Raw genomic sequence first — 24,593 nt, forward strand, 5'->3', positions numbered from 1 at the left:
AATCGTCAAGAAGATCTCCAAGATAATCTGGTCCAACCATCCCCTTACTACCACTGTCAGCCACTAAACCATGTCCCTAAGCACCAGGTCCAACCTTTCCTTAAACACCCACAGGGACGGTGACTCCACCACCTCCCTGGGCAACCTGTTCCAATGCCTGACTGCTCTTTCTGAGAAGAAATGTCTCCTGATTTCCAACCTGAACCTCTCCTGGTGCAACTTGAGGTCATTCCCTCTAGTCCTGTCACTAGTTATCTGCAAGGAGAGGTTGATCCCCAGCTCCCCACACCTTCCTTTCAAATAGCTGTAGGGAGCAATAAGGTCTCCCCTGAGCCTCTTTTTCTCCAGACCAAACAACAACCCCAGCTCCCTCAGCCGCTCCTCACAGGACTTGTGTTCCAGGCCTTCACCAGCTTTGTAGCCCTTCTCTGGACACGCTCCAGGGCCTCGATGTCCTTCTTGTACTGAGGGGCCCAAAACTGAACACAGTACTCAAATGTGCAGCCTGGCCAGAGCTGAGTACAGGGGAACGATCACCTCCCTGGTCCTGCTGGCTACACTATTCCTGATACAAGCCAGGATGCTGTTGGCCTTGGCCACCTGGGCACCCTGCTGGCTCATGTTCAGGTGAGAGTCAACCAGCACCCCTAGATCCTTTTCTTTTGCACAGCTTTCCAGCCACTCTGCCCCAAGCCTGTAGTGCTGCATGGGGTTGTTGTGACCAAAGTGCAGGACCCAGCACTTAGCCATGTTGCACCTCATCCCATTGGCCTCTGTCCATAGACCCATCCTGTCCAGGTCCCTCTGCAGGGCCTTCCTACCCGCTCGCAGATTGACATTTCCCCCCAGCTTGGTGTCATCTGCAAACTTGCTGAGGGAACACTCAGTTCCCTTGTCTAAATCATCAATAAAGACGCTAAAGGGGATGGGCCCCAACACTGCCCCCTGGGGAACACCACTTATGACTAGAATCTGAGAATTACTTTTTTAGCCTCATAGGAAGATTGGCTTCAGAAAATGTATTTCTGTACTCAGGGAGATAAATAGAAACCTTTGGTTCAATCTTACAGAGGCTACGTTCAATTTGCCAAGTCCTTCATCGGGTTTGCCATCTTCAGACACGTTTTGTACAATGAGCTTTCCCCTATGCCCTGAAAAATTTTTAGTTATGCTTAAGTCTTTCTCTGCCTTTTACCTACATTCGTTCTCATAAATGTAAATAAAGGTTTATGGAGAAAAAAAATGTTTTCTAAGTATACTGGGCAAATTCAGTCAAAATATTCAGTATAATTCTCTTTTCTGTCTCTTTCCATATCTACTGTAAATTACATTTCCCTTAGAAAATGTTATTTCCACAGCGAACTTCAGAAATTTTTTCCACTACTTTCACAGTGTACTACCTAATGATGAGAAACTAATAGGTAATATGTTTCTATTTGTGAGTCAAGAGGGAAGAAAGACACTGAACGGAGTGCAGTTTTTTAAAAAAAAAAAAACAAACACAAAATGTGTCGGAGTATAGAAATTCAGGTTTTCAAAAAAAAATCCAAAACACTGCTTTCTATTTTTTTCAAACCTTTGTGTTGTCACTCTGTTAAAGTTTAGAGAGATCTTTCCAAATACTCCAGAAACCTATGTAATACATGTTTTAAAACATGTTCTTTGTCCATATAATGAAGATGAAATCATGGGGATTTCCCTCTTCTCTCCCCTTCCTTTTTCTTTGCAATTCTTCAGTGTCAGTTGGAAGAGTTGGCTTTTACCCAGAGCCAACTTCAGGTATAATGCTGCTCGAGGGAAGGGATTATCTTTAACCTTGTGCTTTTCATAATTAGGTAATTGAGTTTTCTTTAACTATATATTACTTTAGTTTCAAGCAAATAACTTAAAAGAATTCAAAAAGATTTTCTATTCCCTTTAGGCTATAGGTTTTTGTTAGTGGTATTATCATCATTTTTTTGAATAGGAATAATAGTAGTTCAGGGAAATTATGTTTGTTGTTTCTCTTAGTGCTTTCAGTAGTGAATGAACTTGTTCTTCACTGTGAAATGGTGTGGGGTGGCTGCAGCCCAGGACCACACAAAGAAATCAGCTTATTCTGTATGCCAGACAAGTATAATTGCATCTTCAGTGCTGCAGAAATGTAATGGGCCATTTTGCCTGGAATTCTAACAGATATGTAATAAAACAGACTAGAAGTACAATTCAAATATTTCAGCAGCGTGTTATGGAGAATTTTATCTACTTGTCTAAGACTGCTGTGTGGAGGTGTTCCTGGATTACCAGCTAATTAAATGAAACATGAGGTAGCTTGGTGTGGACCCTTTTGAGGCAAGATTATTCCAGCTGTGATGGCCTTCTTGTATTCTGGAAAACAAAAAGTAGGAGACAGATGAGCTTTTTGATAATGCTTCATTCCTCTAAAGAAACTCTAATGTGCTTTGAGGAGATTGTCTTGATGTGGAATAACTGTGACAGCTTGTGCAGTTTTTTAACTGTGTGAAAATCTGTATAGTATGGTAGGACTGATTATTGCATATCAGGAGTCACAGGATGCATGTTTGCAGAAATTGTCAGTGAGAGAAGACCAGCTACTATCGAACATTTTGAGGCTGTTTTTCATGCTTTCTGTACTCAGATCTAAAAAGCAATGTTTGGAGTTTTGATAAAAGGATGCTCTTGTTGGATAGCTGGGTACTCCAAGCTGTTTAACATGTTGGTTGATAACACTTGTCTTGGTCAGGTCAATTTTTGTAGGGCACCTTGTAAATCAGTGGTGAGCAGGATTATGTACAGGTGTTATGGTTTCATAATGTTGCCCAACTTGCTGGGAAAAAGGGCTCCCAATTCAATATGAAATCTATAGAATCATAGAATAGTTTTGAAGGGACAATTAAAGATCATCTAGCCAAGCTCCCTTTAAATGCCTCTGGACATTTACAACTTCTCTGGGTAACCTCCTCCAGTGCCTCACTGCCCTCACTGTGATTATTTTTTGGCTATATAATCTAAATCTACCCTCTTTCAGTTTGAAGTCATTACCACTTGTCCTATTACTACACCTCTGACAAAGAGTTTCTCTCCTCCTTTCTTGTAGGTTGTAAGCCCCCGTTAGGTACGAGAAGGCTGTAATGAGGTCTCCCCAGAGTCTTCTCTTCTCCAGGCTCAACAACACCTACTTCCTCAACCTGTCTTCACAGAATCACAGAATCATCTAGGTTGGAAGAGACCTCCAAGATCATCTAGTCCAACCTCTGACCAAACACTAAGAAGTCCTACACTAAACCATATCACTAAGGGCTACATCTAAACGTCTTTTAAAGACCTCCAGGGATGGCGACTTAACCACCTCCCTGAGCAGTCCATTCCAATGCCTAACAACCCTTTCAGTGAAGAAGTTCTTCCTAACATCCAAGCTAAACCTCCCCTGGCGCAACTTTAGCCCATTCCCCCCCGTCCTGTCACCAGGCACGTGGGAGAACAGACCAACCCCCACCTCACTACAGCCTCCTTTAAGGTACCTATAGAGAGCGATGAGGTCTCCCCTCAGCCTCCTCTTCTCCAGGCTAAACAACCCCAGCCGCTCCTTATAAGACTTGTTCTCCAGACCCCTCACCAGCTTGGTCGCCCTTCTCTGGACTCTCTCAAGCACCTCCATGTCCTTCCTGTAGCGAGGGGCCCAAAACTGAACACAGTACTTGAGGTGCGGCCTCACCAGAGCCGAGTACAGGGGGACAATCACCTCCCTAGACCTGCTGGCCACACTGTTTCTTATACAGACCAGGATGCTGTTGGCCTTCTTGGCCACCTGGGCACGCTGCTGGCTCACATTCAGCCGACTATCAACCAGTACTCCCAGGTCCTTCTCTGCCAGGCAGCAGAGGAGAGGTCTTCATAGGAGAGGTGCTCCAGTTCTCTGATCATCTTTGTGACCCTCCTCTGGACTTGCTCTAACAGTTTCATGTCCTTCTTATGTTGGGGACCCCAGAGCTGAACGCAGTTTCTAGGTGGTGTCTAATGAAAATAGAGTAGAGGGGGAGAATCACCTCTCTTGCTTTTGATGCAGCCCAGGATGGAGTTGACATGCAGTGAGAAGGCCCAGACTGCCAGCTCATGTTTAGTTTTTCATCCACCAGCATGCCCAAGTCCTTCTCATAAGGGCTGCTCTCAATCCATTCTCCACCCAGCCTGTATTCATGTTTGGGATTGCCCTGACCCAGGTGCAGCACCTTGCACTTGGCCTTGTTGAACTCCATGAGGTTCACCCAGCCCCACCTCTCAAGCCTGTCCAAGCCTCTCTGGAAGACATCCCTTCCTTCCAGTGTGTTGACTGCACCATACAGCTTGGTGTCATGGGCTAACTTGCTGAGGGTGCACTCAATTGCACTGTCCACATCACTGACAAAGATGTTAAACAGTACTAGTCCCAGTAATGCCTGTTGAGGAACATGACTCGTTATTGGTCTCTACCTGGACATTGAGCTGTTGACTGTCACACTCTGGATGCAACCACTCAGCCAATTCCTTTTCCACTGAACAGAGCAACTCTCAAATCCATGTCTCTAATTTAGAGGTAAGGGTATTGTGGGACCATGTCAACAACCTTATAGAATTCGAGGTAGATGACATCAGTTGCTTTTGCCTTGTCCACTGATGAAGTCAATCCATCATAGAATGCTACGACTCCTTATATATCTTCATAAATGATTTGGCTGATGGGATTGAAAGCATCATGACCATGTTTGCTGATGGTACTGAACTGAGTGATGAGGTGGACACCTCAGAGGGAGAGCTGTCTTACAAGACATGGACAGGCTGGAAGAGTGGGCAAACAAAAATGATATCAGGTTTAACCAAGGCAACTGCGAGGTCCTATACCTGGGACAAGATATCCAAAGAGCCCAGTGTATGCCAGGATCTGTGCAGTGGCAGGAATAGCCTTGTTGAAAGGGAGCTGGCAGTCCTGGCGGATGACAAACTGAACATGAGTTGGTATTGCTGCAGTAATGGAAACAAATCAGGTCCTGGGACGCATCCGCAGTGGCATTACTAGAAGAGACAGAGATACGATCATCCCACCCTACTTGGTGCTTGTCAGGCAGCACCTAGGGTACTGTGTCTAGTTTTGGTCCCTATCATTCAAAAAAAGAGACAGACTTGAGAGGGTCTGAAGAACGGTCATGAGGGTGATCAAAAGGCTGGAGAACCTGCCTTATAGAGAGAGACTGAAGGAGTTAGGTCTTTTCACCATGGAAAAGAGAAGGCCTGGGGGAACCTTTTCACTATATTTCAGTACTTAGAGTGCCTACAAAGAAGACAGAGGTCTCTTTGTTCACAAGGAGCTATATGGAGAAGACAAGGGACAATGGATACAAGTTACACTGGTAGAGGTACCTTCTTGATATGAGACTTTTTACAGTAAGAATCAATTGCTGGAACGAACTCATCTGGGACGTGATTTGTCAGTCTGCTAGGTAATCTCTTTTAGGCTCCTTTTTCCCATGAAAGGTCAAACCTGATGATCTTCTGAGGTCCCTTCCAACATGGACTGTCCTCTGATTCTGTGATTATGTAGTTAATTGATGGTACACAGTTGTTCCCTGATCTGTTGCTTTGTTCACCGGTACACAGAACTACATAAATCAAACACAGCATGCAAGAACTTTTTGTTCCATGGTATTCAGTTGTTTTGAGTATCAAATTGGAATGGACTTAGAGGGTGCCTGCAGTCTGAGCATTATGGGGACTGGTCACTTCAGATGGATGAAGCAGGTACAATTGTTCCTTCCCAATATGAATACCAGTTCTACCTACTATGTTTTGGGAGAATTAACTTTTCCTTTGCCCTTGCCCTTTTATTTAAAACAACTGGCAGACAAAGGTTTCAGTTACTAGCCCAATAGATACAGGGTGGCAAAGTGGATGTTTGGTGAACTGGAGGCATGAAAGTACTGTGAGGAGCTCTGTTTGAATACTTGTCTCTATATAGTGGTTTATGACATAGTGATACATACGGCAAAATGATACCATTTTTCTCTAGGATTTGACTGATAGGAAGAGTGTTTAAAAAAGGAAAAATAGCTATCTTGTATATTTGCCTGCAACGGCAATGACAGTAAAAGATAGTTTATGTACACTTATGCTTTTGCTCTGTGGTGGGAGATAGTAACTATAGTAGATAATACCAGCAAGATGTTAATGTATTTGTATGCTCCACTAACGTTTAGTCTTGCATTGTTTTCCTATTTTTTTCTTGGATGTGTTATTAGGAAGAGATCTTGTTAAACCTTATTTTTGATGTTAACTCTTTCCTATGCTAAGCTAAATTTTTTTTAAGGAATGGCTTACTAACAGTGGTATAGGAAACTTCCTAGTTACAGTGTTAAAAAAAAAAAAAGGGAAATTTGAAGTAGTTTTCTCTTGCCCTGGTTTATTATTGTGTGTTAAGGAGCTGCCTACACTGATGCTCTAGCTCTCCTTTCACAGAGGAAGTGAGTGGAATGTGTCTCTGACTTGGATTATTAAAATAACTCCCCTCTCAAAACTGTCCATTAACTGCAGTCTTTGGTGCTGCTAGAGCTGATACTCTTTGGAGCAGGACAAGGAATAACATCAGTGGACATCTGTGTTTTTTCCTGTTTTTGCTCATTCACATCAATTAGTTTTTCTATTAATCTGTGCTGGTATTGGTCTGTGTTCTTTGTCTTGACCAGTAGTCATCATCTCTCCATGTTCAGTAGATTTCAGGCTAGCTTTCTTGGGAGTTGGCTTCACTCACTAGCTTTTTATGTGCCTTATGAAATAACTTATCTACCCTTTTTTATTCTCCTCTTTGAACATCATCTACCCCAACTCTCATGTTGTATGGTGGAGCTTCTCCTGAACAACACAGGGGGTCTCTCTGAACAATAGTTCTCTGTGTATCGTCTGCAAACTTGCTGACAGTTCACTTGATCCATTGGGTCATTAATGAAAACATTAAACAGCTCTAAAACAAGCATTGAATCTAGAGGGATAACTGTAGTTACTAGCCTCCAGCTGGACCTCGTGCATCTCGGCAGGACCCTTTGCAACCAGTATTCCATCCGGTTTCCCACCTGTCTCTTCTATTCATCTATCTCATATCTCATAGATCTGGCTGCAAGGAGGCTATGGCAAATATGCACAAAGCTTTGCGTAAAATTAAGGTATGCTACACTTATGCCTTTCCCCTTATCCACAATGTGAATCACAGGAATCAGTCCAGTTAGTTGTGTTAATTGGGCAGGAGTGCTCTTACCAAACTTATGCTGACTTCTCTGTGTCACCTTCTTGTCCTTTGAGTGTCTGAAAGTGTCTTCCAGGTGGGTTTTCTCCATCATCTTCCCAGGAACTGAGGTGAAGCTGACAGGCCTGTTGTTCTCTGGGTCTTCCTTCTTGCTCTTGAAGAGGAGTGTGACATTTGCCTTTCTGTCATCATAAGGAACCCATCCCAATCACCATGAAGTTTTAAGGATGTTAGACATATTGCAGTGGTACTGGCTGGCTCCTTCATGACCCTCGCATCCCATCTGGTACCTTGAATGTGAGTGGCCGTGTGGACGAAGTGCTCCCTAATTTCATCGTCTTTTGTGGGCACTGCCTCACTCCTCTAGACTCTCTGAGGACTCTCAGGGACTTTGGAGGCCTGACGGAAAGAGGTCTTACTAGAGAAAACAGGCTAAAAGAGTTTATCAGCCAAGTCCTTTGTCACAAAATCCCTTGCCTCATTGAGCAGTGGACACACATTGTTCTTAGCCTTCCTGTTCATCTGCCTGTTTGTAGAAGCGCTCCTTCTTGTCACATATATCATGCACACCTATGGGTGTAAAGAGTTATTAAAGTTTGTGAGGATTCTGAAGTTATCACCAATAGATAAAGCTTTTTTAATTGAGACTTAAACAGAGCAAAACAAAAAACATGGACATGTTTTAGTTCAACCTAATCTCTCATTTCTGCATCATCTCAACCCTGATTGTTATACTGTGAGACTAGTTGTTTTCTGTTGGTCGCGTTGCTTTGTCATTCAGAACCAGGTCCTCTAATCCACCGAAAATTTTTATAATCTTTTAACATTTATAGAGGGTAGTTGTATCTAATTGCCTAATTATCTAATTTATGTTGTGTACTTAAAACAGAACTCCTTTTGTTCAGACTGTATCGTTTCTTACCTGAATTTCTTTTTCCTATTTTTATCCAGAAAGATGTATCATCCCAATCTGTTTTTTCTATGCTCTCCTCATCTCTGTAGTCTCACGCTTAAAAGTTTGCCTTTAATTTTTTAAGTGCTAGTTTAATTCCTTGTCAGTTAACGTAGAACATGTTTTATTCAGATACTGTATCCCTTCCAAAGTTTGCAGGCTTGCCAGTGGTAGCCATTTTTCCTGTTTTATTCTGAAGTTTGTGTTGAGACTGCCTTTCTATCTACTGCTGAGTTTGATATTTGAAGCCTTGTATAATACGCTGCCAGTGAAACTTGCATTGCAAGTGTCCTTTTCAGCCTAGTGTTTAGATTCCCTGAGTGTTTTCTCATGTCACTGGTACAGCATGGCCATGACCACAGAGAGCTGCCCAGCACTATCAAATTTCCTTTTGAGAAACCATCTTTGTCTGTACCATGTAGCTGCTTGTTGGTCTCTTCCAGCACTTCAAAATCATTCGTGCCTGATGCAACCACTCAGCTTTAGTCATCTTTTTGCTACCAACTATTTGTAGGACTTAGGACAAGGATGTTTTTTTCATCTCCTTCTCTCTTTTAGTGGCGTTGTTGTTGCTGTTTTTTTACTACAGTTTCAGGAGAGAAAGTTTGAGGTTTGAGAAATCTCCATCAGCTGTGAAGAAGCCATCATACCTTCAACACACTCAGATCTAACAGTGATCCCCTGAAACCCTACCGGGCATTGTGTATTGACTAAGCCATATCCTTGATTTCATCAGGCAATTTTCTCCTGTTTCTCTTGATCCTTGTGTGATCAGCCAGCTTCCACAGCTGCCAGCCATCTTCGTACAGAGCCGTGCACTGTAAAACCCCCACTGCCACGAAAGGCAACCCTAGGGAGCACCGGTGACCAGGGCACAGTGCGGCAATTTGTGTGGGAGAGTGCCTCTTCAGAGGAGGGCTGTCCTGCTGGCTGAATGGGAGGCTTGAGGTACATGTCCTGTGACCATCTGCACAGGTCAAGGGCACTCGTCCTACTTCAACCTCTTCAGCAGAATGGTGGGCACTTCTCTGAGAGCATAGGCTGCAGCTCTGGCTGGGGCTCTGCACCACCTACCCCAGCAGTGGCCGGTGCCTCTCCACCCACATGGAGCTGCTGAAGGGAGAGGCTGCAGTGCAGACCTTGGATGGCTGGAAGTCCCTGGGCCTTTTCCTGTGGCAGAGGCAGGAGGCAGACCTGCCCACAAAAAGTGTGCCTGTGTTGAGGACCTCAGCAGGTCGCTGAGCTGTGGGAGGTGGTGAGAAGGCTGGTTTAATATCAGGGAGGCCGAGATTGAGTTAGCTGGTTCTTAGCACAGTCTGCAATGCACCCACAGCCCATGACCAAGCAAACAGAAACTTCCCCACCAGCACATCGGAGGGAGGGAGAGCTAATAATGCGGAAGAATGAAAGCTTGCAACAGCAAGGACCAGCAGGGGGAAGAGACTTACCCTGAAGCCTGAGGTGCCCTTGCAGAACTGCTTCACTGCTCTGCAGCTTGAAGAGGAAAGATCGATCACATCAGGAGTGGATGAATAAGGAACTGGAACTAAGTAAGGCAGCCTGATCTCTTCCCTGTATAACAACCATCGTGACCAAGAAAAAATGACAGGTAATGGTAGCAGGTGACTCTCTTCTGAGAGGTACAGAGGCATCCAACCTGACGCATTCTAGAGGCTTACTGGGGGCTTGTATCAGGGATATCACCAAGAGACTACCAAGTCTCGTACAGTCCACTGACTGTTATCTACTGCTCTGTGTTTCACATGGGCACCAGTAATAAAGCCAGGAGCAGCCTGAGGAGTATGAAGGACTACAGAGCCCTGGGAGCAGCAGTAAAGGACTCAGGAGCTCAGGCAGATTTTTCATCTGCCCACCCAGTCAAAGGGAAGGGGATTGAAAGGGTAAATCAACAGATGGTTACAGGGCTAGTGCCACAGACAAGGGTTCAGCTACTGAGACCGTGGAACTAGCTTTGAGAAACCTGGTCTGGTGGGGCTGATGGGGTCCACCTGTTAGAGGAGGGGAAGAACATCTTCAGTCACTGGCTTGCCAAGATAGTGAGGAGGGTTTTAAACTAGAGTTGTGGTGGGAGGGGAACCTCAATCAGTCTCGCTTATCCCAGTTGGACACCAGTGTCAGTGATAGGTGCCCAGAGCCTGGAGAAGGGTCATGGGTCAGCTGGAGAGCACCCGAAGGGCAGCACAAAGGAGTTCCAGCCACTCCAGCCAGTCAGTCACCTTCATTGGAGGCCCAACTCAGATGTCAAATGTCTCTGTGCTAGCACCCGTAGCATGGCAGATAAACAAGAGGAGTTAGAGACGTGCACACACTGCAGGGCTATGATTTTACTTACGTTACAGAGATGTGGTGGGATGGCTCCCACAGCTGGAGTGTTGGAATGGAAGGATACAGGCTCTTTAAGAAGGACAGGCAGGGGAGATGACAACGGGATGTTGCTGTCTGTGTCAATGAGCAGCTGGAGTACATGGAGCTCTGCCTGGGGATGGATGAGGAGCTGACAGATAGCTTATGGGTCAGGATTAAAGGGAGGGCAGGGACAGGTGACATTACAGTGATCAAAAAGATTGAGTGGTTGAGGCCCTCTGTTGGTACATAAGAGCAGCCTCATATTCACAAGTCCTGGCCCTTTTGGGGGACTTCAACTGCTCTGATTCATGTTGGAGGGACAACACAGCAGGGTATAAACAATCCAGGGAGGTTCCTGGAACGCATCAATAATAACTTCCTTCTCCAAGGACAGAGGTGCTGTGCTGGACCATGTTCTCAACAAAAAAGAGGGGCTGGTGGGGATATGAAACAGAAGGGCAGCCTTGGCTGCAGTGACCATGAAATGGTGGAGTTCAAGATTTTGAGGCAGTTTACAGGGAGCAGATCCTCCTGGAAACTATGCTACGGCACATGGAAAATAAGGAGGTGATTGGTGACAGCCAGCATGGCTTCACTAAGGGCAGATTCAGACTGACAAATCTGGTGGCCTATGATGGGGTTACAGCATTGATGGAAGAGCAACTGACGTTATCTGCCTGGACTTGTGCAAAGCATTTCACACCATGATATCCTTGTCTCTCAATTGGAAAGACATGGATTGGATGGACGGACCACTCGGTGGGTAAGGAATTGGACTGATGGTCATACTCAAAGAGTTTTGATAAGGCTTTTTGAAGTATGTTAACAGGAAAAGGAGGACCTGAGCAAACACTGGTCTGATACTTAATGAGGATGGTCGCCTAACAAAGAGAGACACAGACAAAGCAGAGATGTTTGATGCATTTTTCGCCTCTGTTTTCAACACCAGTGATGGGCTCTGGGACTCCTGCTGCCCTGAGTTGGAGGACTCTGACTGTGGGGATGATAAATTCCTAGATAACCCTGAACTTGCGTGGGATTTGCTGCTCCGCCTGGATCCGTACAAGTCCATGGGGCCTTATGGGATTCATCCCAGAGTACTCAGAGTTGGCTGATGTCATTGTGGGACCTTCCTCAACTATTTTTCAATGGTGTTGGGAATCTGGAGAGGTCCCAGTTGTCTGGAGGCTGGCAAATGTGGTCTCAATTTTCAAGAAGGGCAAAAAAGATGTGGGCAATTACAGGCCTGTCAGTCTCACTTCAGTGCCTGCTAAAATTATGGAGAAGATTATTGTGGGAGTTACTGAAAAACATGTAAAGGGCAACACAGTCATTGGTCAGAGCCAACATGGGTTCACTATGGGAAGGTCATGTCTAGCAAACATAATTTCCTTCTGTGACAACATCACCCAACTCGTTGACCAAAGGAAGCCAGCCAATGTAATCTTTCTGGATTTCAGTAAAGCTTTCGATACTGTGCCACAGTATAACAAAGATGTTACTGTCTGAAGTAGGGCAACAAATATTGTAAAGGGTGTACAGGAGAAGACGTTATGAGGAGCAGCTGAAGTCACTTGGATTGTCAAGTCTGAAGAAGAGGAGACTGATGGGAGACCTTATTATTACCTACAACTTCTTCACGAGGGGAGTGGAGGGGCAGGCGCTGAGCTCTGCTCTCTGGTAACCAGTGATAGGACCTAAGGGAACATCTTGAAGCTGTGACAGGTGAGGTTCAGGTTAGGCATCAAGAGGTTTTTCGGCAAGAGGGTGGTCAGGCACTGGAATAGGATCCCCAGGGCAGCAGTCATGGGACTGAGCCTGCTAGAGTTCAAGAAATGTTCAGACAGTGCTCTCAAGACACATGGTCTGATTTTCAGTTTTTTATTGGAGGGTGCTTTGGGGATGCAGGAGTTGGATTCAATGATCCTTGTGGATCCCTTCCAGCTTGGATTTTCTGTGATTCTGTGATTCTAAATTGGAGAGACATGGTTTGATGGATGGACCACTCACTGGATTAAAAATTGACTGGATGATTGCATTCAGAGAGTTGCAGTCAAGATCTTGATGTCCAAGTGGAGACCAGTGACAAATGGCATTCCACAGGGAATGGCATTCCGCAGTACATTCCATGGTATTGGGACCGGTGCAGTATAACATCTCTGTCAGTGATATGGACAGTGAAATTGAGTGCCCCGTCAGCAAGTTTGCCCATGACACCAAGCTGTGTGCTGCGGTCAATGTGCTTGAGAGAAGGGATGGAGCTGTACAGGCTCGAGAGGTGGGCCTGTGTGAACCTCGTGGAGTTCAAGACAAGTGCAAGGTGCTGCACCTGGGTCAGGGCAATCCCAAACGTGAATACAGGCTGGGTGGAGAACGGATTGAGAGCAGCCCTTATGAGAAGGATTTGGGCATGTTGTTGGATGAAAAGCTAAACATGAGCTGGCAGTCTGGGCTTACAGTCCAAAAGGCCAACCATTTTCTGAGCTGCATCAAAAGCAGCATGGCCAGCAAGTCGAGGGAGATAATTCGCCCCCAATACTCTGCTCTTGTGAGATGCCACTTGGAGCACTGCGTTCAGCTCTGCGGCCCCTAACATAAGAAGGAGATGGAGCTGTTAGAGCAAGTCCAGAGGAGGGCCACAAAGATGATCAGAGGGCTGGAGCACCTCTCCTATAAAGACAGGCTGAGGAAGTTGTGGTTGTTCAGCCTGGAGAAGAAAAGACTGGGGAGACCTCATCGCAGCCTTCTAGTACCTAATGGGAGTCTACAAGAAAGCAGGAGAGGAACTCTGTCAGGGAGTGTAGTAATAGGACAAGTGGTAATGATTTTAAACTAAAAGAGGGGAGATTTAGGTGGAATGGAAATGGAATTCGTACGCTGGGTTTAAAATATTCAAGAGGAAGTACTTTTCCTGTAAGGAAGAAATTCACTATCTTTAAAAGTCTCTTCCAGCCCAAACTTTTCTGTGATTTTTAAGTTAGCGTTAGCATTATTAAAAACAATGATATGGATACAGTTTCTGGTGCAGGAATTCCCTAAACCATAGATTGCTGAGAGGAGGTAGGGGACAGGGAAAGAATAATTCTCCATTATTTGTCCTGTGCTTGTATTTTTTCCCATAACTGTCACCGTTGACAACATCAAAGACATGCTGTGATCTTAGCTTAACCTTTCCTCTGCGTGAATATAGTCAATATTAAGCTAAATCGCTGAAGGAGCAGCAAAACTATAACTGGATGTTCATGCTTTGAGTGCTGGTGAATTCAGGGTGTTATTGTATTGCTTTTTAAACTGACTCCTTTAAAGCTGAGCTCTTGCCTCTGTCATTTCATCTTGCTTCGCTAATACCAGCACTGTTGTCAGATACTGCTCTGCTAGTACACATTACCAGTTCATCGGGAACTTGTGGAAGTGGCTGAGGAGTTAATACTTTTGCTGGGTTTTGTCCCTTAATTTATTGTTGGAGCAGACAAGCACCCACCCAGAATGGTCTTGGGTGCCTGGCTTACACATGGGCTGAGGTGTTGTCAGCATACTGGAGTAAACCCTTCTGTGCAACTTTAAGCTGGCAGGGAACTTGGCAGTGCAGAAGGGAGGAAGTGAGTAACAAAGTATAGAGAGAGTGGCCTTGTTGGAGACCTCTTAGTTTGCTTTTGATGACCTTGCATTCTTGCTGTAGAGTTAATGGCTTGCTTTGATAAACTCATTTCCATCTTCTCCTCTTTTTATGTAGCCTTGACTTAATGTAGCTGTGTACATATACATACACACGCAGACAGACACATGTATAAACAGTATATGCTGCCAGTGTGATAGTGGCAATGTGAAAGTAGGAACTTGCTCTGAAAACTCATTGAAGTATGCTTGCCATGCTGTGCATTTCTGTTTGCAAGAGTTAATCTTTGGCTAATAGGAGAATGAAGGGCAGGTACCTGCTGCAGTAGCTGCTATAGTTCTGTTTGCTGGGCTCTTTCGGGAGTAGTGCTTAAACTGGATACATAACTGTCTCTTTCCTAAGTTTAGCCAAAAGGGAAATTCGTTTCATTTCAAAAATAATATATCTGTAGGCACGTTTTGTCCTTTTTTGGGTAATCTTGGCAAACAAAACTAACATTTTGCAAGAATTTGAGAGTTTTTAACGTTAATATTAACTTAATTCTTTTGAAGGAAGAGAAGACAAGTGATTTTCCCTGACATAGGGGATTTTAGTCAGGACCAGATCCTACTTCTGACAGAGATCGGTTTGGAAGATAGAGATGTGTATTTTATTGTAGGGGCCAAGAAGTGAATTTTACAGATTTTCCTGGCCTTTTGTTGTCCGTGTAGTGTTTATCTGGAATGCTGAACTGAGGTTCTGCTTTATTGCATTCATTTTTGATTGCATTAAAGAACATTTTGAATCTACAATTGCCATTTTTTCATGGAATTTATACTGAAATAGCAGGCTGAAGGAGTCAATACACTGAATTTTTTGTGGCTCACAGTTTGGAATGTCCAGGTTTTGTCTTCTAAAAAGTGTACAGGATATGTTTTTCTTTGTGTGGAACTAGATTTGCCAAACCTGCCTGACCTCAGATACTAAAGCTGTCTGTCTAAGCCATGTAGATTTTTCTTTAGAGTCATCCTGTGTCTAAATGTATAATCTGGCATACTGAGGCTGTTAATGGTCCAAAAAATTCTCTAATGCTTGTCTAGAAACTGAGTTACCTGAGAAATCCATATACTTTTTTTTTTTTTAATGTCAGCTTTCTAGGAATATTCAGAAGTATTTCTAAACTGAAATGTTTGTGTATTTTGAAAAGAGAATTTATGTAGTTGTTGAATCTCAGTTAATTTTAGTGAGTCAGAATTCTGTGCTTCAGGGAGAAAATGGCAGCTTCTGACCCCAGAAGAAAGATTCTTGGCAGAATTTTTTGTTTCTTTGGATTTAATCATCAATGCAAGGCAGACACTGATCCTCCAGACCGTGTTTCTGCATAACATGCATATGCATCACTCTCTTGCTTGAGTGCATGAGCAGAACTGCTTTGTGCCAACAAAATACCTGCTTAAACTCCTCAATAATGGGCAACGTTATATCTACTCCTGCTGAAAGATGAATTGGTTTTAATGCAAGTGGTATTTTCTGTGATGGAAGTTGATGGGCTTAAAACATTGCATTAAGTTTAATTTAAAGGAGAACAATCTTATTTAATCACCCATTTGACTTTTTTTTTTTTTTTTGAGTAAATAATGATAGAGACAAATGTATTTTTCTCTATCTGTTATACAGGTTTATGGTATACACAAGTGGCAACAGATTTTCCTTGTCTTTATCACTGACTATTTGTTACTTCTGTCTTTCCTTGTATTCAGCTGGGCTGAATTCAGCCAAAACACCTGGTAAATTGAGGTGAGAGAGTATCCGTCAGGCTAAATAAAATCATTTACTGTGATTCACAACAGCTAATCTCTGTGGACCTCACTACAAGATTGATGCCGTTGTTTTCTGCCCAGTTGTTTTTTGAGTGTTCTGTCTCCTTGCGTGCTCTGGCTTAGGGGTCTGAGAAATGGAAAAGAGGAACTGAGGAGTAAATGTGCTATGTGCCTTGCGCGGAATCTTACTTCACAATGTTTATTGAATGCATTTATATATATATATATATTTTTTATTTTTTTTAATATATTTTTTAATACATGAGCCTCTGGTCAAGGAAGGAGAAAAAAACTAAGTTGTGACTTAGATTGCCTGCATTCTCCTCCTTAGGATTCTAGCTGCAGTGTTGGAAAGGTAATGGTCAACTTACAAGCCAATAAAAGAAAAAAATCTTTATTACCCGGACATGTCCCTTACTATTCTCCTGGCTACCACATGATTTTAGAACAATGTTGTCTACAGCAAGATTCATGTGGAGCTTTTGTTTAATAAATAAATGAATAAATAAAAAATTGAAATTATGACTTGAAAAAGTTGTAGGTAGTAAATAACAGTCCTTCTTGACTTGACTTGAATGGAGAGAGAAAATATGAAGCATACGAATCTATAGCCTAGATTTAACACTTCTGTACTATCCACAGAGTACAAGTCTATGATTGGCTGAACTATCTGCAGTCTCTTGGATTTATCTGTTGGTAATTATGAGACTTTAAAATCAAGAAAGGCAGCTAGACCCTTGTCATAGCAAAAATGTTGTTTGCTCATCAGCTATCCAGTTTACTGTACGCTAGGTAAAGCAGAAACTTGAAGTTAGAAGTTCAAGCTACAGCTCTGCTGCTTTCATAATAAAACCTAACGCTGTTTGTACAGTGTATCTTTTTAGTGGGTTAACCCTGGGTCAAGATAAAACTCCAAGCAGTCGCTCAGTTACTCATTCCTTCTCCTCAATAGGCCAGGAGGAAAAGATGGGATAAGAAAGCTCATGGGTTGAGAGAAAGAGATTGCTGCTTACCAGTTATTGACATGGGCAGCACAGCCTCAATTTAGGGAAAAATGATTTAATTTATTGCTGATGAACATACATTTGGATAGTGAGAAGTAAAGGCAAACATTACCATCTCCTTCCTTCCTCCTTCCTGTGCTTGACTTCACTCCTTCATTCTTGACTCCTCTACCTCTTACCATGCCACAAGCTGTACGGGGGGTTCGGTCCATAGCAGTTACCTGCTGCTCCTTGCTCCTCACACTTTTGCCCTGATCCATTGCGGGTCCTGTCAGCAGGCTGCTGTGTTTAAAGAACTGCTCTAGTGCAGGCTCTCCACGTCTTTCAGAGTATATCCACTTGCTCTGGTGTGAAAGTACTCCATGGGCTGTGTGTGGATATCTGCTCTGGCATGGTCCTCTCCATGGGCTGCAGGGAACTAGTGCTCCAGATGCCAGAGCAGGTTTCTTCCCTTCCTTCTTCTCTGACCTTGCCTATTTGCACTGCAGTTTCTCACACTTTTTTCCCCTTATCTCCTCAGCCTTAAAACTGTTCTCCCAGAGGCACAACCAGCTTTGCTTTAGGGAATCAGCCGTGTTCTGCTGTGAGGCTGTTGGAGCTCACACAGTCCAGCATGAGGCAGCCCCTGGTCTCTCACTGAGGCGAACCCTGCCACCAAAACCTTGCTGCCTGTACCCATTACAGTCTTCAGTTGCATTGCTGTAGTTGAAAGCAAAGGCAGATGCACATGCACATTTCTGTATGGGACATCAGTAGCCTGCAGAACCTTTTAGTGCAGGTGGAATGGACATTCAAAGGTACCAGACATCGCTCAAGACAAAGAAAAGGATGTTAAGAACTCAGTTGCAATGCTGTGTAAGCAGGTGTATTAGAACATGTTTTGCAGTTTTCTGAGGGGCTCGCACTATACTTACTTGAGAATCAAAAGATTTGATTTGTTCATTGAATAGTGGATGGCCATGTGGTTGGCCATAGTCTCATCTCCTGTTGAGAAGAAACAAATATATGGTTTATTGAAGAAATTTTATTCTCATACTAAAATGATTTACTAGTAACTTAAGCAGGTGAGACTCTCTCTCTGTGCGTAATGTTTGACTTACATGCTTTCCCTCTCACAACAGATCATGGTAATGTCAGATGGCACATCATTCTCTTCAGGGCAGAGCCTTCATCTCCCCAACCTTCCCAGTAACTCCCTGTCTTTTTCTGAAGTGAAGAAGAAATCATCTCATGGGCCAAAGGTGAGACTTATTTTGATAGAAGATACTTAAAAGGGCTTTCTCTGGGAAGTAACTTGAGAAGAAAAACCTTTCTAGGTATTTTTGCAATTTGTGACATTGTTCAGTGGTGACAACATATTAACATTTCTTCAATGTGAAGTTACTGTTAGCCACATGCAAATAATGCATAAAACAGAGAATAGGTGCTACCTGAAGTATTACTTTTCTGTTTTCTGAACATGCATGGTTGTTTTTCTCCTTTTCCAGAAGGAATTATAATTGCCTGTTGTAGCATTAGGAGATCGTGAGCATGGAAGTCTGATCTACAGAAATGTGAAAATATTACAAAATACTATAATTATTTCATTTGTCTAGTATCTTTAAATGAATGTTTTTTAAGGTAACTGTGTGAAGTGAAGCCTGGAAGTTGTATTCTTTATAGCATTTTTCATTTTGTTTAAAGTTCAGGGGTTAAATCTTTACTAGGTGTTTCAAATATATTGACAAATCATCAGTCTCTAGGACATCAGATTGAAACCCCAACTTAGGACATGGCAGAGAGATAAATTCCAATGAACCTGTTGAATAATATGTGGGCCTTTCCAAAACAGCAGGGAACTTCAGTATGATGTAATGAATTAATCACATGAGAGAATGAAGAGCACCTTGTTATTAAATGGGAAAGTAATGCAACACAATTACTTGATTCATGAATGAATTAACTTACATGACCTTTTTATGTTCCATTAAATTTTGTTTTGATTTTTTTCATCTTCTCTCAGTTTGAAATACATTACTTAATCTTGCTGGTGTCTGAGTTTGTGTAAGAGCAACATCCTTCTTTATCAATAACTTTCATGTTCTGTAGCTATAAAAATACTATCTTCTGGAAAAATGCTAGTTCTTCTATCTTGTAAGTTCTTGTAAGAACTGTCAGATAATGAACTATGGTATGTCTAAGCGTGTCCATTGATAAGAATGCATTCTTATCAAAACAGAAAGGATACATAGAGGGGAAAAAAAGCTCTTTGACATGCTCCTGCCTACTTTGCGTTGTATTGGAGTGACTCACAATCTGTAATGCAGTTCTTGCAACATTTAAAGAAGATATGGACATGTTGGTTTTGTTTTTCTAGTGAGGAGATGAGGGTCAGATTGAAGGTACTTTGGCATTTCAAAATTGGTACTTAATGACTAAGAAGCAGGTAACTGTCCATCTGCTTATTCTAGGACGTATCTGCCTATATTTGGACACTGAAGATGAGTTATTTTGCCACCTTACTGTCAGTAATAGGGGTTCTTGTGAGGCTGGATAGCTCCGTAGAGTACTGTTTCTGAACCACTACTTTGGATTCAGGTGTAGTGTTGGTTCACCCTTGCACTGCATGCCAAAACAGGCCTACTGAGGCTTGGCCTGAAATAAGCAACCCAAACACCTGTAGGAGGACTTCAGGCTGAGTGCAGGAGTTATAACAAGTCCTACACTACTGCTTCTGCTAGTAACTGTACTCTTTGGTAAGTGTTGAATTTGAGGGTTGTTCATTTCACAAGCCAGTGCTAACTGAGATATCATTTTCTAAGGCCGCCCTATAAAGACAGTGAACCTTTGTTTGGTGTAGAAAACTGACATGCATGGAAGGTGGTTGGGGTGCAGAGAGTCTTACATGTTTGCTGCACTCTTCCTTGAAAACAAATGTTTGAAATCTTTCATTTCTGCTGAAGCAAACACCTGCAGTGAATTTGACCCAGTTTTACAGCCAGAAGATGATGCTGGAGGAGTCAGTATGAGTCAGATGTACACCACAACTTAGCATTGTATTCAATATTTGTATCTGTGGCCAGTGTGACTAGGGAAGTGATTGTCCCTCTGTACCTTGCTCTGGTGAGGCTGCACCTTGAATACTGTGTTCAGTTTTGGTCCCCTCACTACAAGAAGGACACTGAGGCCCTGGAACATGTCCAGAGAAGGGCCATGAAGTTGGTGAAGGGTCTAGAGAACAAGTCTTACAAGGAGTGGCTGAGGGAACTGGGGTTGTTTAGCCTAGAGAAAAGGAGGCTCAGGGGAGGCATTACCACTCTGCAACTGACTCTAAAGAGGTTGTATTGGGGTGGGGGTCGGTCTCTTCTCCAAAGCAACAAGAGATAGGACAAAAGGAAATGGCCTCAAGTTGCGCCAGGGGAGGGTCAGGTTGGATATTAGGAAAAATTACTTCGCCAAAAGGGTTCTGCAGCACTGGAACAGGTTGCCCACAGAAGTAGAGTCACCATCACTGAAGGTCTTCAAAAGACCTGTAGATGTTGAACACAGGGACATGGTTTACTGGTAGACTTGGCAGTGCTAGGTTAATGGTTGGACTTAATGATCTTAGAAGACTTTTCTGACCTAAATGATTTTGTGATTCTATAAAATACGGATATTCAGCAGCAATGCTGTGTATCTGACTTTTTTTTTTCTATGTGGTATGCTGTTCACTGGAACATTTAATAGTGAGAAGAGATGTAGAAAATAGGTGTCTTGGTAGTTCTGGGTGTAAATAATATACTTTATTATGGGTGTCTGTACTCTAGGGTGTCTGGCCCTGATCATTTTGGGGTTTTCCTTCTACAGCAGTAGCCCTTTGATGTGCTTGGTTTGGTTTGGGTATGTTTTTTGTCGGTGAATACCAAAGTTGAGGTCAAGTTTTAACTCTGAATGTGGAAAATCAGAATCTAAGGATGTTTGCTTACTCACTTAGCATCCACAAACTACCACATGGGCTTTATGGTTAGGGGAAAATTACAGTTAAGACTGTAAAACCTCTGCAAAGAAGTGGTGTTGTTGGCTTAGCATTCACTTATCAAAAAATACAATAGCCTGTGAAATAAGAGAGAACTGACAGTTGGTTTTCTGTTTCACGGTCTTCTGAAATTATATATTAAAAACAGGAATGTATTTCTAAAAATCTGTTTGTTTAATTTAATATGGAGTATATTAGTGAGCCCCAGTAGTGGTATTCTAAAACAAAGCTCTAATTTCAGAGCTGCTGCGGGCTGGCTACTATGTGTACCTGTGCTGATATTAAATTGTATTACTCTGCCTATTTGTACTGTGTAAATACTTTATACACAGAATGTGGAATAGCTTGATAATTATTGTTGGGATGACTATATCTTTGGGAGAGAGATATATTGTCAGCTGCAATGAAATGAGGTTTACTTTATAAACAAATAAACAAAAGCTCTTATTCCAGTGTCTGACTAGGAAAAAAAAAGTGTTTTGTGTTCCCTTTCACCTTTGGGCTTTCTCTGTCTAACCAGTGAGTTTTCTAATTCTCCTACTTCTGATTCTTATGATGTCACTGGTCATAATAGTTCAGCGGGCAGGACAAGCAAGTCTTCTGAAGAGTGGAAAGCTTTGTAAATCTGTAAAAAGAATAACAGAATCATAGATTGGTTTGGGTTGGAAGGGACCTTAAAGATCATCTAGTTGCAGCCCCACTGCCATGGGCAGTGACACCTTTCACCAGACCAGGATAGCTGAACCAGCAGCAGACGAATTCATGTCCAAAGTGCAGCTAGCAGTTGAAAGAATACCGTAGCATTTATGGAAACTCTCAGCTGTGTTGGTGTTTTCCTCCAAATCAAGTAGTGTTTGTAGTCAAATAACAAACACGTTTGTATTCAACAGAAATCTGAATTTCTTCATGTAATTGCTTCTAGATACCTTCCTTATCTTTTTCTCTTAAGAGCGGAAGGCATATTTGAAACTAACTCTATGGCTGCATTCTCAGTAGGTGTAACGTGAAGAAATACCGTGTTCTGTTATTTAAATTACAAATGGAAATAACGCATGGTTTTGGGATCAATAATCCTAAGTTTGTGGGCTAATACTGCAATATAGTAGACTGGCAAAGCCATGACAGTACTCAGGTTAATCACTTAACCGAATTAAACAATACCTTCCTCCCCTCCAACTGTTTCATTTGTTAATTAGCTTCCCAACGTCTGTCAGCAATTGGGGATGTTTGAAGTGATTTCCAGAGTATATTGTTTATCCCAATCTATATTCAAGCAAATTGGGAATTATGCGATATGAAGCCACTATCCAGCCCTGCCAGATGTATAGAGTTCAACACTTTTTTTTTTTTTTGCCCGGTAGTTGCAGAATTGTTTTAATCTGCAATGTGTTATCCGTTGAGAGGCACAGGTAAGATCTTAGATTTTCTGTGTTGATAAGATCTTAGGTTTTTTTCATACTTCAAAAGATATTTATTTTTAAAGGCCTGTCGGTACCGTTCTATGAAAGGAGTTATATTTGTTGAAGTACTGCGTGTACATAGTGTTACTTGGATTAAGAAATGAAAACATCTACTGGTATTTTAACATTTGTTTAATGCTCTGTATTATTCTTTTGATGTTTGTTATGCAATGTATCAAAGTAACACTCGGTTGGATTGCTTCAACTAATATTTGATGAATACACAAATGTAAGCTACGGTATGTAAATATATCACCTGTCAAAAAACCACAATCTCTATTTTGCATATGCAGCCTGAGAAACAACTGTTCTATTTGTTGCTCTTGATAGAAATATGTCATTTACTTTTATTTCTTGCAACACTTCTTAAGGTGGGGAGGAAAACAAACATTTAAACACCCCGTTAGGTTTTGTAAACAACAAAATGAATTCAAAGTACATTCTGATTTTCAGTAAGATCTATGTTGTACACGATCTGAATATTTAGCCACATTTCATCCTTGCGAACCTTCCACGTTCATCATTATGTTGATATAATTTTACTAGTGAATATATTTGGATTTTTTTCTGTCTTTCAACTTTTATGTTCCTCGTGCTGCTTCCTCTAAGTTCATAGTTGGCTTGTGTTAGGGTCATTGCAGAAAATTAGGAAATGAGTAAAGATCCCTTTTTTAGCTAGAGAACGAATGCAAGCATAAAATCAAGGGCTTGGATGTCTTAATGAGAAAGTAGCTTTCAGACAGCATGGTGTGTATATATGTTGTGGTACTAAAAGTATGGCATGTCTCTACTAAGATTTCCATGAAAACATATGTTTCCAAGTTGTAGAAAGAGGAAGGAACCCTGGTTTTAAAATTTAAAAGCCAAGAAAGATACCCAGTTCCTATTACCTTTAATACTTCTGCATCCCAGGACCTATTTCACAGTTGTCATCTGTTGGACAGCCACTAAAATGAGTGTCCCCTCATTTCAGGGATCCAAAATATGTCCTAAGGAGACTAATAGGAAACATAAGGACCCGTTTTTAATGGCACGCATTCCCCTCTCCCTGGCAGTGCTTACAGCTCTGGTATGATAGAACAAGAAAAAAGCATTAATAATAGGTCCAACATAAAATATCGAGCTTTTTAAAAGTATTATAAATTTTTGCCTTTTTTAAGATACCAGGTGAGGAGTTTGGACTAGAGTAATACATCTTAAGGAATGATTAATGCTTTTTTATTTTTGTTTTTAATTACTGGCCCTGAAAACAAGGAAGTGCCTTACATTCAGATTTTCAAATGTCATCAGAATGTTGTTTATTGTTGAGGAACATAATGGTTTTCATTTACAACTTTGCATTTCAAACTAATTTATCTTTCATTAGTGTGGAATGTTAGAACAGTGTATATTAATCTAATAGTTGACTTAGGGGATTTAAAAATTAACCCATTGTTATCTGTATGTTTGTGCCTGGTACACCTGACCAATAAGCACACAGAGTTGGAATCCACACAAAAGTCTTTTAATTAACTAATTAAATGAATCTGCAGAATTGGTTGCTTGGTGATCTTTCACAAAGCAAGCACACCTCTGACTTGAAGTACCATTGTTTATACACATATAACTTGTGAAACCTTTCCGCCTTCTAGATGTAGTCCGTGAAGACTACATCTAGAGCTACATTTAAGCACTGCCTGCTGGTTTTGCCCAGAAATCCACGGTTCATAAGTGGTATGCTTACCCGGAAGGAATTAATGAAATAATGCTCATTACCAAGGGTAATATTAAAATGTCTAAACTGCAAAAGGACGTAGGTGGTACTCTGTTGTTCCAACCTATATCCAGCAAGCCCTCTCCAATTCAAGAAGTTACCCCTCTGAAGGAAGACAGTGATCTCACTGGGGTGTAGTTCACTGATGAGTCGTCTCATAGGGAGAAATCTCTCATAGGGAGAATAAAGCTGTAGCACTAGAAGTAGGCACAGGACAAAGATTAAGTAAAACAGGTAAAGGTAGTGAACAGGTGGGGGAACTTAGAGCAGTCTTATTAGCTGCACATCATGGTGCCAGCCATATTTACAGACTCATATGCTGTTTTAAGGGAGCCACTGAATGGATAGGGCACTGGGCAGTCAATGACTGGCAGGTAA

At 42.2% G+C, this 24,593-nt stretch overlaps 1 protein-coding gene across 6 annotated transcripts in view; it reads left to right on the forward strand.

The window, feature by feature from the left end:
* MLLT3 (MLLT3 super elongation complex subunit) overlaps window positions 1-24,593 on the forward strand; it is a 140,024-nt gene that overhangs the window by 70,719 nt on the left and 44,712 nt on the right. For all 6 annotated transcript variants that reach the window (XM_083817976.1, XM_083817974.1, XM_083817972.1 and 3 more), the window contains one exon: window positions 18,127-18,246. In XM_083817976.1, coding sequence (XP_083674102.1) covers window positions 18,127-18,246 — 120 coding nt within the window. The remainder of the gene's footprint in view (window positions 1-18,126; window positions 18,247-24,593) is intronic.

This window comes from Anser anser (genome assembly GCF_964211835.1).
Source record: "Anser anser genome assembly, chromosome: Z".
NCBI classification, from domain to species: Eukaryota; Metazoa; Chordata; class Aves; order Anseriformes; family Anatidae; genus Anser; species Anser anser.